Genomic DNA, 13,155 nt, shown 5'->3' with positions numbered 1-13,155 from the left:
AGACCGCCCTGGTTTCCACACGACAGGCCAGAATCCGGCATTCTCAACAGTGACCAAGTCTCAGTTGAAGCAGGACTCAGTTCCAAGAACATCCACACAGGATTCCACTGCGGATTCAGAATCCCAGAGCTAGGCGATTACCCCTCGATCTTAAGTCACTTTTTGAAATGTCTAGTCTAATTAGGTTTCCTCTTATTTTTAAACAAAATGAATTGGAGGGGGGGATGTTGCGTCCACTATTAGCTCTTGTGGGAACACATGGGGGGGTGGGGATCGAAGGTCCCATTGGACTTTTAAAACCGGCACAAAGTTTCCAAGGAGAACCAGATTAGGAGGAATATATAAAGACATTTACTTCGGAGCTCGGCTAAAATCAGTGGGACCCACGTCTCGTGGAAGCCGCCTTCCTCCCCAGGGCACCTTCGAAGCCCTTGGGGGAAAGGGGCAGGATCTCAAGGACCTTCTCAGCCCACCCCCTTCGCTTCCCCCCTCTGCCTCTTGAACGCCTTCAGCTTGACGGACCCCAAATGCCGCTCGCCTGCAGGACCCGGAGGGCCGGGGCTACCTGACTCCAGCCACACCACTGAGAGAGACGCTTTTCCCGAGGACCCACCGCACCCCACCCCCGCCGCCCCTTTGCGGCTCCCTCGGCCGCCCTGGGTCCCCCGACGGGCGCTTCGGAGGGGCAGAAGGGGAGGCGTTCCTTCGCTCCTCCTTTCTGCGCCCGCCGACCCCAAGGCCGTTTGGGGAAGTGCTCACCTGGAGACCGCTTTCTCCAGGCGCGCAGTCTGGCAATCCGAGTGGACCAGCACCCCCGGCCCCCGGCCCCCGTCTCTTCGTCTTCAGCCTGGGCTCGGCCCCAAAAGGATTGGCCGGAATTGGATCGGGCATTTGTGCCCGCCGGCTCTCTGCCACGCGCTTGGGGCGAGCTCTCTTTTCGGGCGACCTTGTGGGCGGGTGGGGGGGGGGAGGTGTCGCCCTGCAAGCCGAGCCTGGGTGTGTTTCCCCGGCAGCAAGACCCCCCCCCCCCCGGCCTTCACTTGCCTTGATTTGCTGCCCTCGAACTGCGCGGAAGAGCCCAATCTTCGGGCCCGATCCTAAGGCCCCCTGATTTGAAATATAACGCCTGGAATGCATCGGGATTGCTCATCCCCACGCGGACTCCGAGAAACCAGAAGGAGGCCTTAAGGGAGACCTACACTTCCCCTCCCATGCACCCGGGGCCCTGCCAGTCCGTGAGAAGTGCGGCCCGTGCGCATCGTTGCTCACAGGGGTCGCCTCTACTGATGGCTGCGATCCTGTGCTCGCCTCTTGGGACTCAACGGGACTGACTTCGAGGGGAGTGTGGGGAAGACTGTGCTCCGCATCTCACTGATTTCAAAAGGGGTCATTTCCGAGGCATTCTGGTGAAGGGCTTTGGGGCTTTTCCTTCTTCCTTCTTCCAGGCACAGGCCTTCCAACAGGCGTCTGAGTTGAGCCCCAGTGACACTTGTGGCCCAGCCTCTCTGCTCAGCCGTGCATTATGCCACAACTGAGGACAAATGTGGAGTCCAGGGGCACCTCTAAGAGCAGCAAAGTTTTATTCAAGGCAAGAAGAAGAAGAAGAAGAAGAAGAAGAAGAAGAAGAAGAAGAAGAAGAAGAAGAAGAAGAAGAAGAAGAAGAAGAAGAAGAAGAAGAAGAAGAAGAAGAAGAAGAAGAAGAAGAAGAAGAAGAAGAAGAAGAAGAAGTGGTTCTTATATGCCGCTTTTCTCTACCCGAAGGAGGCTCAAAGCGGCTTACAGTCGCCTTCCCTCTCCTCCCCCACAACAGACACCCTGTGAGAGCACCTGTGGCCATACACACTCCCTCAGATACCTGAGAGATACACGAAAGCTCACACCCTGAATAAAACTTTGCTGGTCTTACAGGTGCCCCTGGACTCCACATTCGTCCTGCTGCTTCAGACCAAAACGGCTACCCGCTTGAATCTATTTTTAACTAAGGATTTTAGAACTGCAGCCTGCAATCCTGAACACACACTGGGCAGGAGCAAAAGCCCCTAGAACCAGCGGCCATGATCCAGTTTCCGTGGAACTTAAAAGTGCTCTGGGTTGCAGGCAGGGGCTCCAGGGTTGAAAAGGCCACCCGGCTATCGCACAGAGAAAGGCTCCCGTTTAACCAGATCTGCCCTTGTTTTCTGCCCTCACTCTTGTGCTTTGCACTGTTGCCCCACAGACAGAAATGAAGCAAGCAAAGCAGTTCTCCAGACTTCCTAGGCCTGCAAAGTAACACTTGCCCTGCTTCGCTCCTAGAGTTCTGGCCTCTAGCCGCTGTCGCCAGGCAGGCAGATGGGGCAGTAGGCAAGCACTCCCCCAGAACACTTTCCCAGGGGGTAGGCCCCACTGGTCCTGACTGACATCACCTTTCCTCCTCACAAGTGGGCTCCCTGTGTCCAGAGCCAAGTGACAAGGCCAGTCTGGATGGGCCATCAGTGGGATCCCACCCAGCTCCCCCCCTCACAGTCCCACAGAAATCCCCCCCCCCCAGGATCAGATTGGCCCTGGCAATTGGCCTCCTCCCTCGCCTGCTTTATTTTTATTTTTAAAGATGAATGGGAACCATCTCAGCCACATGGCTTCCTCAGCAGGGAGCCTGAAAGCCTTTTCTTTTCGATTTGACTCCTGAATCCACAGGCTGCCTCGTAGGGTCCACAACCCACACTCAGCCAGTCTCCCTCGTCCCCAAGCCACAGAACAAAGCCGAGATCCACACACTAGTGGCACAGAGGCAGATTTCCAACAAAAACCCTGAGCAGCCAAATCTCCCCAGGGGCAACCTGGCCTTCCACAAAGAGCAGCATGGAAGTCATTCTGGTTTCTCCAGAATGCATCAGCATCCCCCCCACCCCCAAAGCCTGCCTCTGGCTTTGCACACACCAGAAATGGTTCCCACGTGACTCAGTTTCCCTGCCCCTGAAGAGAGATATGGGGCCTTACCTCTCTCGCTGAGGATGCCATCGATGCTGTGCTTGGCCTTCTTCTCGCTTTCTTCCACTTCCTTCCTCTCCAGCTCAGCTTCTTCTTCTTCTCCTTTCCCGAACTTGCTTCTCAAAATGCGACTGATGGAGCTCACTGCGGGGAAAGAAGGAAGGCAGGACCGGCATGAAGCAGAAGGTGAAAGAAATCTATCTGCACCCTCATTTCTTGGAGACAAGGGAGCTCTCGTGGGACTCCTTAAGCCAAGGTTGGGGTTGATTCTAAAAACTGCGGGCCTTTATGAGCCTTTATGCAGCTGCCTGATCGGAGTCAAGTGACTGGCTAGCATTCAGCAAGAAAGGAAAACCACCTGAGGGGCTGTAGGCTCCAAAGGGAAAGGTAACTGCATCTGCTGGTGGTGAGAAGATCAGAATCATACTGTTGGGACCAAAGTTCTTGCTTCAAACCCAATCCATGCAGCCTTCCTAAGCAGAATGATTTCCTTGCACTCCTACTTAGTAGTCAGTTCCACTGGTCATGAGTTTGTACGTTCAGATCTCTGAACCTTCGTTCAGAATATATGGAGGGACAGGGAGGAAAGGAGCGGCCCAGTCAGATTTCCTTGCCATGGGTGGGAGCAGGACAAGCTTGGAGCCTCGCATGAACTCCCATCAAGAACTTTGACCTACCAAGCCCAGTGGCGGGTCGTTAAAATCTTCCCTTGGCTATGCTGAAGAAACTGGCCCCCTTCAGTCTTGTTGGCCCGAGAAATGGCACTGAAAAATGCCTAAGGAGACCTGTCCAGCCTCAATGTTCCCAAAGTGAACCGTGCTCCCTTTCCCCCTACGTCCCTCCTTTATCTGAGAAGGATGCTTCCCACATCAAAATCTCAGGCAGTCAAACGTCCTGAGTCGGATGGACTGCGGTTACTCTCCCTGCAAACCATGGACCTTTTTTTTTAAACCCCAAAAAACAAGAATGCGGAGGGAAAGGAGAAGAAACCGCTGTGCATATGCGAAGGCTCTTTCCATTCCCGACGTACAGGGGTCCTTATTTCTTATAAATGGTGCCAATTTGTATTAAGGACTTATATTTTCCAGATCCCCGCCTGCTAAACAATCCTGTCTCCGGAAACCCTTCTCAAGAGCAAAAGAGAGAGAGAGAGAGAGGACAGAGAAAGCGATGCCGTCGGATTTTAATTAAAAACAACCCTTCCCCACTCCCCACCCTGAGTGCTGTGTACATCTGCTTAAATGGTGATTAATCGGATCATCCGGATTTATGGGCCGGGGAAACGGCGAGCGGCGACGGGCACTTGTCTTCGCGCGGCTGTTGCAAGGGAGCGCCGGCGAAACCCACTGGGCCGCGCTCGTCCCCGACGCCGGGCGATCCCTGTCCCCCTTCCCTTTCATCTCGTGCCTATAAGATAAAGCGGCTCTCTTGCCCGCCCAGGCCCCGAGCCGGGACCTTAAAAGCCTGGCGACTCCGGGCAGGGCCGTTTGATGTCTCCGAAGGGGGCTGCAGACGAAACGCAGAAGGACCCGCCGCCCTGCGGAGACCCCGGGCCAGGGCGGTGGCTCGCGAGGAGAAGGCGCCGGAGATTTCAAAGGCCTTGCGGAGAGCCACTCGCCTTCCGCGGGGGTTGCTTTGGGGGTTTCTTTTGTTTTCTTTTTTTCTTTTAAGCAGAATGCGTCGGGGAAGCAAATCCCAGGAAACTCAGCGGGCTTACTTGCGCGTAAACCTGCTGAGGATCGGGACGAGCAAACCGCGGGATGTGACTACCTTGGAGTTCTACGGGGGGGGGGGACGCCTCGGTTTTGAAGCTGTTAGTCTCCCGCCGGGAGGAAGGCGCTGGCTCTCTGGCCCTGGAGGTCTCTGCTGCAGATAGAGCCCAGCCCAGCCCAGCCCAGCCCACCGCGCGGCCTTTACCTGAGGGCACGGTGTTCCGGTCGCACACGCCGTCCTTCAGCAGCTTGTCCCGGATCTCCCAGCTGAACATGCCGGCGTTCTCGCGCTTGTACTCCTCGATCTTCTTCTCGACATCCGGCGTCGTTACCTGCTTTAATGCAAATGAGCCAGAAAGGAAGGAAAAGTTTGCCCCCGTTGTCGAGAGAGAACGGAAGGGGGCCAGGAGAAGCTCACAACGGAGAACTGCGCAGAGCTTAGCTGGAGGGGAGGGGAGGGGGGGGGGGTCGGTCCATTGGACGACAAACAGCCCCAGTCAGGAACTTCTAAAGCAACCCCTCTCCTCCAAAAAACGAAGGATCGGGACCCGCAAGAGAAAAGGGGCCTCCCTAGCAGAAAAATAAACGGTATCCCCGTCCAAAGCCCTAACTGGGCAATAAATTCCATTATAAGCAATAGAGCCTTTTCCCAAGTAATAGTAGAGGTTTCCGTTTTGGGGGCGGGGGAGGGTCAATGTTTGTTTTTTGTTTTAAACCCATTCCTTTAAAAGACCGCAAAAGGTCATTAAAATGTTCAAAAAGTTCCCTGGAACGTGAGTTAAGCAACAGCCAGCGAGGGAACCTGCCGAAAACCGGCGCCAGAGCCCCGCCGAGGCGTTTCTCGGCCGTTCTTCGGCGGTACCAGCGGCGCTTTTGCTCCGGAGAGGGCAGCAGGGTATTCCCCTGACGCTGCCCTTCAGCCCTCTTCGAAAGGAAAGCACGCCGGGGACACACACCCGACCCACACCCGCGCCCTCGTGAGCGTCCACGGTTCATAGTGGCCTTCTGGCTGTAAGTCGGTGGAGTTGTTTACCCTTTCAAAACAAATGGGCAGGCACGAAGAGAGAGCAAGAGAAGACGTCTTTCGACATTTGGGGTATTCCAAGCTGAGAATTAACTTTTGGAGGAAAACCATATTATGGTAGAGGGACCCTCAGAATCAGTATCTGCTTGCGTCTGCATAGGAAATTCCGCCTACACAAAAATGCTCCGTGTGGATCTAGCACATTTACTTGTAAGGAGACCCTTTATCACAACCTTCCAAAAATATACCAGCTGTTCCATTAAAAACCCAGCCAGGTAATGCGGTGCAGGTAGCTCCCCAGGCCCTAAGGCGCTCTGCGCAGTTCCCAGGAGCCTTTGGAGGACGGCGGGCAGCGTGGCTCTCGTGACCGGGGTGATCTGAATCCAGGACAAGCAATTCCATGCCATCCCACAGTATTCTGAGAAGACTTTTGGCAAATCCGACCCAGTCCGTTCGGGTTTCTTTCAGGGTGCCGCAATACACCTTGGAACCCGGCAGTCCTCGGGAAGGCAGCGCTCCCTTGGTCAGGCCACTGAAGGCCTTTCCAGAGGGCTGGTCCGAACTGGTTCCGGGCCAGAGGGTCGCACGGCCCCCGAAAGCTACGCAGGGCCTTGAGCCTGCAGCTGGATTTTCCTACCTCCCACGGCCCCAATCTTAAAAGCTGCTCTCCGGGCAAGAAGGGGTTGGCCACTGAGGGGGAGGGAGGGAGGGGCCGTTGGGTGAAGGGGAGCAGAAACTCGCCAGATTTCCCCCTGCACTCGGCCCTTCCTGTCTGTAGGCCTGAAGGACCAGCACCCTGACCCTCAGATGTGTCCCCGACCTCCTACCCACCACGAGTGCCCGGATGCCACTGCCCTCCTCTGCCCGCATGACAGCGCCAAGCCTGGGAACAGCCCGCAAGCAAGCCAGTGGCCCCGTTTATGGGCTGGATTTATTGACCTTGTGACTTGTGCGCGGTGAGGCCGCGAGATCCGAGGGCTGTCTGGCCCCCAGGCAAGGGACGGTTTGCCATTGCCCGCCTCGGCCTCCTTGGAGGTCTCCCATCCCAATACAAGCGGCCAGAAATGACTTAGGAAGGAAAGAAAGAAAGAAAGAAAGAAAGAAAGAAAGAAAGAAAGAAAGAAAGAAAGAAAGAAAGAAAGAAAGAAAGAAAGAAAGAAAGAAAGAAAGAAAGAAAGAAAGAAAGAAGAATTGTGCTGTGTCTGTGTGTAACTTATGCTAAAAGGAGCGGGGGGGGGGGGGGGGTGTTGCAATGGTTCGGTTTCCCAGCCTCCTCCTTGCGCCGGGGCAAGCGGCCTGTAGCCGGAGCGCTCTCACCCAAGGCCTGTGTGTTGTTCCGCAAAGGCACTCACTCGCGTGGGGGCTGGCCGTCCTGTATCTGGACGGAGTAAGGGGGAAATCTCTCCACGCCCGTCCCTTTTCACGCAGGCCCTTCCCCGAGCTCCAATCCCCGCAGGGGCCGTGAAGGTGCGCTGGGAGTTTCCCCGCATTTCTGGGCTTTGCAGCCTCAGCCCGTTGGCAACGGTCTCCTCCCTCCCTGCCTCCCTGCCTCGGCCCGTGTCCTGCCGGGCCGCCTGTGCCTCCTCACCTTGGGTTTGCTGCCCCCGATGGCCCCGGGCCGGATGGAGCCGGTCTCTTGGTACCGGCAGAGGATCTTGGAGACGCAGCCGTGTGACACTCGCAGCTGGCGGGAGATGACGCAGGGCCTGATGCCGTGGTGGGCCATCTCCACGATCTTGTGGCGGATGTGGTTGGGCAGCGGCCTGCCGTTGATGAAGACGCCGCCGAGCTGATTGACTCGGCCCTGGCCCAAGGGGGTCGACACTGGAAGGCAAAAGGAGAAGGTGCCGGTTCAGGAGCGGCCCAGGCAGGCGGCTGGCCCCAACAGGTGGGAGCCCAGAGAGCCGAAACTGCAACACCCGCGGGGGCGCTCCGCTCCCAACGGGCGGGGTCTGGGCGCTTCCCCTTCCCCATGGATTCCGGGGGGCAGCGGGGCTGGGGGGGAGACCAAGGTTTACTCCAGGTGTTCTAAGCTTTCGTCTGAAAAAAATGGGCAGGCACCCGAAAGCTTGCACCTTGTCTAAAACGTGCACGGCCTTAGAGGTGCCGCTGGTCCCCGGGGCTGTCCTCTTGCCCCTGGAAACTTTCCCTTGGAACTCCCAGCACTGATGCGCACGAGGGGAAGGGGACAGAGCCGCCCGACCCGAGTCGATCGAGGAAGATGAAAAGCGAGGCTTTCTTATCCTTTCTGAGCGAAGTGGGGATTGTGATGAGTCTTAGCAGAAGTCCTTACTAAACCAATGAGTCGTGTTTCTTCTGGATGAGCGGCCTGGTCCGATGCGCTCTGCTTCATGAAGAAACCCATTCCTGTCCGGGGAACTGTAGTCCAGCGACAAGTGGGTTTCTGTCTAATCAAGCTCCCCGTCCAGACGGGAGTTTCAGACTCCTAAACGCCTGCCAAAGTCGACATGTGGGACTGGTTTGCCCGCCATAAATTGATTCCTCTTATTAATTACTCCTTCTCCCCACAAAAGGAAAACACGCATTCGCGACTAGGGCTGCTTCTTCACAGGGATGTCGCCTCCCTCGTTAAATGCCTGCGGGAGAGTCACTCTTCCGTTCAAGAGAGGCAAATGGTTGGGAAGGGGGGGGGATACGGAACACGGTTTGTCTGTAGCCGGAGGAAGAGGAGGAGGAGGAGGAGAGGACCAGCTGTGAACTCAACAGAGTCTACCTAGGTCATTTTAAATAGAGTCTTCTAAACGAAAAAAAAACTCACTTTACTATATGTAGTACACTTGGATACCCCACTTCCGTGGGGAGTCAGAGAAGGGAAAACCGTAGCATGAAGACTTTTAAATTGTCATATGGTTGCATTACTGGGAACGTCTATGTTTAGATGGAAAACCGGGATCTGAGTTTAGCGGCAGATACAGTTGGTCGGCGGGTTCATTTTGCCCTCTTGCTCCCCCCCCCCCTTACATTTCTGTCGAAGTTTGCCAACCATCCATCCGCTTGCCACGTTTAACGTTCCCCTTGGCTTGGCGAGGGGCTGTCAGGGGAGTGTCACTTGTTTTCTTTTCTGTCCCTTCCAGGTAGGGACAGGGATGTTCTCCCCTCTGGTCAAATGTTTCTGTTTTAAATGGGGAGGGGGCGAGAGAGGCCCCAGGGGGGTCCCCGACCAGCATGGCGACTTCCAATGGCCAGCGTCCACCCGAATCCTGGCTGCTGCTGCCGCGAGCCTGACCTGGCTTTGGACAAATGCATGTTGGGGTGTTGCATGGTCAAGGAGCGGGAGCTTGGCTCCAGGGTGGGTTTGCGTGGCCCAGGAGAAGCGATTTCAAGGCGGTGGTTCCACCTGCATTTGAACCTCTCCTGGTGGCTTTTACGGGACAAGGAGCAGCAACGGAGTACTAGGAAGGCCGGTTCCGTGAGGCTGACAGCAGCTGCGCCAACAGCTCCAGTCGGCAAAGACAGCCAAATAACAACCGAAAGTAGGTTCTTTTAAGCCTCGGTCCTCAAGTGAAAGGCAGGGCCCCCGGTTTGGATCCCTTGGAGTCCCAGTGGAGGATCCGGGGTCTAAAACTGCCGTCGGGTTCCTTCGGCTGCGAGTATAGTCTGGCCCAAAGAGATGCCGAGGCTGAACTCCACGACAGGGAAATCGGCCTGGAAATGAACGGAGCCCGTTGACCAGAAGGGACTACCCGCGTTCATGCCATGGGATTCCGAAAAGTTCTATTCCCAACAATTAACAAAAACGAACGTCTGACCGTTGTGGGTGCTGCTCTTGAGGGGAGGGACCCTTGGGGTACTTTCCCCTGCTGTTTCCCCAGCTCTAGTCCTCCTAATCGGTTTTACATGGAAATAAACCCCGTTGATTTCAGTGTCACCTGCCTCCGAGTCAGATCACCTTCCCAACCTTTCCGTCTTCTGAGTTATGCACCTTCCAAAACTTTTCCCCGCAGCTCCACTGACACGCGGTCCACCCCCACCCCCTCCCCTGCCCTGCACAAATCCAGACTCCGCTTTGCCATTCTCCTGCTCGCCGGCCTTACCTTCTAATGGGAACCCACTGCGCGGGTAATTCTGCCCGGGAGCTGGTCGCATCATCCTTGGGACAGCTCCAGCCAGAGTTGTCATTTTGGACACAGCTTGGCTCGCTTGGCCTTATTATATCCAGAGATTGCGGACAGGGGAGGGGGGAGAAGAGCAACTCCGCTAGGAGATCCACACGAAACAAGGAGGAAAGTTTTAACAGCAGACGAAATCGGTGTAGCCAAAAAAAAAGAAAAAAAAAAGGACGGAGGGAGGGAGGGAAGGAGGGAGGGGGACCCTCGAGGGAGGGGGGAGGGCAGCTCGTTCTGCCTTCCTGTTTGTCACTGCAGTTCGCTGTCCCCAAGCAGAGATGTGACAGAAGGAGAGGCTGGCGGAGACTGGGCGCGGGGGGGGGTGAGAAAAGGAAGCGAAGTTTTGCCTGGCGAAGAGGGACCTGCTGCCGCCGGAGCCGCTGGCCGGAGAGGGCGAGCTGGCTGGCCGGCCGCCTGGCTTTGATCGGGCCGGGTCTTGAGTGGCAGGCGAGGATTCCTTCCTGTTGTGGATACGGAGGAGTGAGAGGCGACGGGGCCGCGGAGTATTTATTAGTTCTTTCACCCCAAGCTTCCTTGGGATCCCTGCGCCGCGATTGGCCAGCGGGAGACTGTCCCGTCTGGGGAAGACAGGCGCTGATTGGACGGAGGCGCCAACTTTCTCTTCTCATCCTGACAATCGACGGCTCCGCTGGCGGAGGGTGACCCGGGCTTTGCCTCGCCTCCTCTCTTGATGGAGTGTCTTTTCTGGCAGAGAATGGCCGGACAGGAGAAAAGGCAGCAGGAGCAGGGAGAGGAGAGCGGCTGGAGGGGGCGGGCGGCGGGCGCGAGGGCGGCGGTGGACGGTTCATTCTTTTTTACAACTTCTCTTGGCACAATGCCACGGGGGAGGGGGGAGGGCAAGGAGGAAGCGGCCAGCCTCTTGCCTCGCTGGAAGTCAGCGCCTTTCTCTCCCCGCCGCCGCCGCTCCCCCTCCCCACCCCTTCTTTGCTGGGAGGTTGTAAACGTGCAGCTGTATGTGCTGGAAATTGCAGGGAAACTCCGGCGTTTCTCTCGAGACACTCTTTTGTCTTCCTCCCTCCAGACGAGCTTCCCCCCTGGGTGCGTGTCTGGCACCCAGCAAACCTCTCTTCTTCCTCCCCACCTCCCCTCCCCCTCCCGTTTAGAAACTTTTCCAAAGCTCCGACGGCCCTGGAGGGAGGACGCCTCGGGTTGCCCTCCGATCGGTTGGGAAAGGCAGACAATGAGCCGCGACAGGACTTGCCCCGGATCCCCTTAAAGCGAAGCGGGAGCGGCTCTGCAAGCACGCGCGCGCGGAAGGGAAAGTGGCTGGACGCGCGTGGAGAAGAGACCGGCGCGCTCCTCTGTGGGCGCCTTCGAGTGAATCTGGCCAAGAAGCGGCTGTTCCCAGGAATTTATTGTAGCGAGGAAACCAAAGGGCTGGGGAGAAAACAAAATAAAAGAAGTTGAGAGAGAGAGAGAGAGAGAGAGAGAGAGAGAGAGAGAGAGAGAGTAAAAGACTGGGGCTGAAGTGACCACAGCAGGATATGACGCCAGGAATGTTGTAAAGAGTGTCTGTCTTTAAAGAAGGTACCATTGTGCGTGTCCCTTTATTTATAACTTGGTAAGTGCCAGCAAACTCGCCCCCTTTACACTCTGAAGTGCCAGGCCGGCTTTCCACAGGGCTCTTTATTTGCAATCGTCTATTCAGCGACTGTCACTCTTGAGCCTCAAGTTATTCAAGACCTTAATCAATCAAAAGGATGAGAATCGTTCAGCTGCCCCCTCCCCTTTTGAAACGGAGGAAACAATGAGTTTTAAACTTAAGGTCCACCTTCCCCCCCCCCCGCCCAACTTTCTGACACGTTTGAATTTTGTTTAAAGTATATTAAAAGAAAAGAAAGAAAAAGAAAACAATTGCTGATCGTTTTTCTGTCCTAGAGCCGAAGGCCATTTGAGAATCTGGATTGTAGTAAGGCAAATGAGCATCTAAGAAAGGCGTCTCATGATTTTGTCAGTGGTTGGACCACTTAAGAGAATGAGGAATGGGGGGGGGGGAAGAGAGATTTCCAAGTAATATGGAAGTTTCGAGAAGGATTATGAGACCTCAATTATTATGATTTTTTAAATTTTCGCATGTAGGTAACTTGCACAAATATTAACATTTATATTTTCTCATGGTTTAAAGCCTTTGACCCTTGGATCTCCATTCCCACTGCCTGATGTCTGATCATTAGGATGTATTTTAGATATTTGGAGAAAACTATACAAAGAGCGATTCCAAATGGGCGTGCAGAACATGCTGGCCTGACAGTAAACTGGAAGGGTGGCCCTGGAGGGCTAGAGGTTCTCTACACCTGACAACCAGAAGTAATGGTTTGGGACTGTGCCTTGTGACGCGACAGGCCCGATACACTCAATGAGCTTTTCTTCCAAGGAGCGCGCTTCAGATGGGTTTGCCGGTTGTTAGGTGGGCCAGAGGCGTCCCCTTGAAACGCACTGGAAGACTGGCAATGCCTCAAAGAAATCTAGATTTGAGAGATTCAAATGGGTAGCCATGTTGGTCTGACGTAGCACAATAAAATCAGAGTCCAGTAGCACCTTTATGACCAACAAAGATTTATTCAGGGCCTGAGCTTTTCTGCACTCTTCTGCAAGCACTCTTCTGAAGAAATCTTTGTTGGTCTTAAAGGTGCTACTGGACTCTGATTTTATTATTAGATTTGAGAGAGCGAGAGGAGAGAGAGAGAGAAATTGCCTTTACAGTTTATTCATTGCTTCGGATCAGATTGTAAAAAGCTGGAGTCAAGAATATCTCCCCGCAACTGGCAGTGGTTTTCGGGCCGGGTCACTGGTGTGAAGGGAGGCTTGTCCTTTTTGAAACACAGGTCCAACCCTAGCGGCATAATGAGCAAGCTTTCGATTTCGTCAGTAGTCTTCGTCAAATCGGATGCACAACTCCCCTCCCGTCGAAACAAAGCAAACAAACAAACAGGAAGGGAGGGGGGAATTTCCAGAGCACGTCGGGAAATCCAAATCTGTACCCTGTGGGCATGTTAAGCGCAGTGCAGGGGGTGTTCAAGGCACAATTAGATCAGATGTTCACCTAAATCAGAAATTCGAGAGGCTACAGACTTGGAACTTTCTTCAGATGAAGTCAGCCATCTTTTTATTTTTTTCCTCCCCACCTTTTCGTTTCCTGTCTCTCAGGGGCGTTCTGGGGAGCTCGGAGGTTTGCTGCCTCGGCTGGCCCTGTGGGGAGATGGCCTCTGCCAAAAGACATTGTGCGAGAAACAGACCGGGAGTCTCGGAGGGGGCGGGGGGGGGGAATTTGCAAGGCGACCGCATCAGCGTCGTTAACATAGGT

General features: G+C 55.1%; 1 protein-coding gene across 2 annotated transcripts in view; it reads right to left on the bottom strand.

The window, feature by feature from the left end:
* PAX3 (paired box 3) overlaps positions 1-10,432 on the bottom strand; it is a 127,648-nt gene extending 117,216 nt beyond the window's left edge. The window contains exons 1-4 of one of the 2 annotated variants that reach the window (XM_077348925.1): positions 9,759-10,432; positions 7,292-7,527; positions 4,885-5,011; positions 2,977-3,111 (exon numbers count right to left, since the gene is read on the bottom strand). In XM_077348925.1, the coding sequence (XP_077205040.1) occupies positions 2,977-3,111; positions 4,885-5,011; positions 7,292-7,527; positions 9,759-9,843 (583 nt within the window). In that variant the 5' untranslated portion in view covers positions 9,844-10,432. Of the gene's footprint in view, positions 1-2,976; positions 3,112-4,884; positions 5,015-7,291; positions 7,528-9,758 lie in introns of both variants that reach the window. The other variant, XM_077348924.1, reaches the window with a different exon arrangement.
* Between the last annotated feature and the right edge of the window lie 2,723 nt (positions 10,433-13,155).

The sequence above is a fragment of the Paroedura picta genome, chromosome 8 (assembly GCF_049243985.1).
Source record: "Paroedura picta isolate Pp20150507F chromosome 8, Ppicta_v3.0, whole genome shotgun sequence".
In the NCBI taxonomy this organism is placed as follows: Eukaryota; Metazoa; Chordata; class Lepidosauria; order Squamata; family Gekkonidae; genus Paroedura; species Paroedura picta.
Note: the sequence above shows the minus strand (reverse complement) of the source record. Positions and strands in the feature narration are given on the sequence as shown.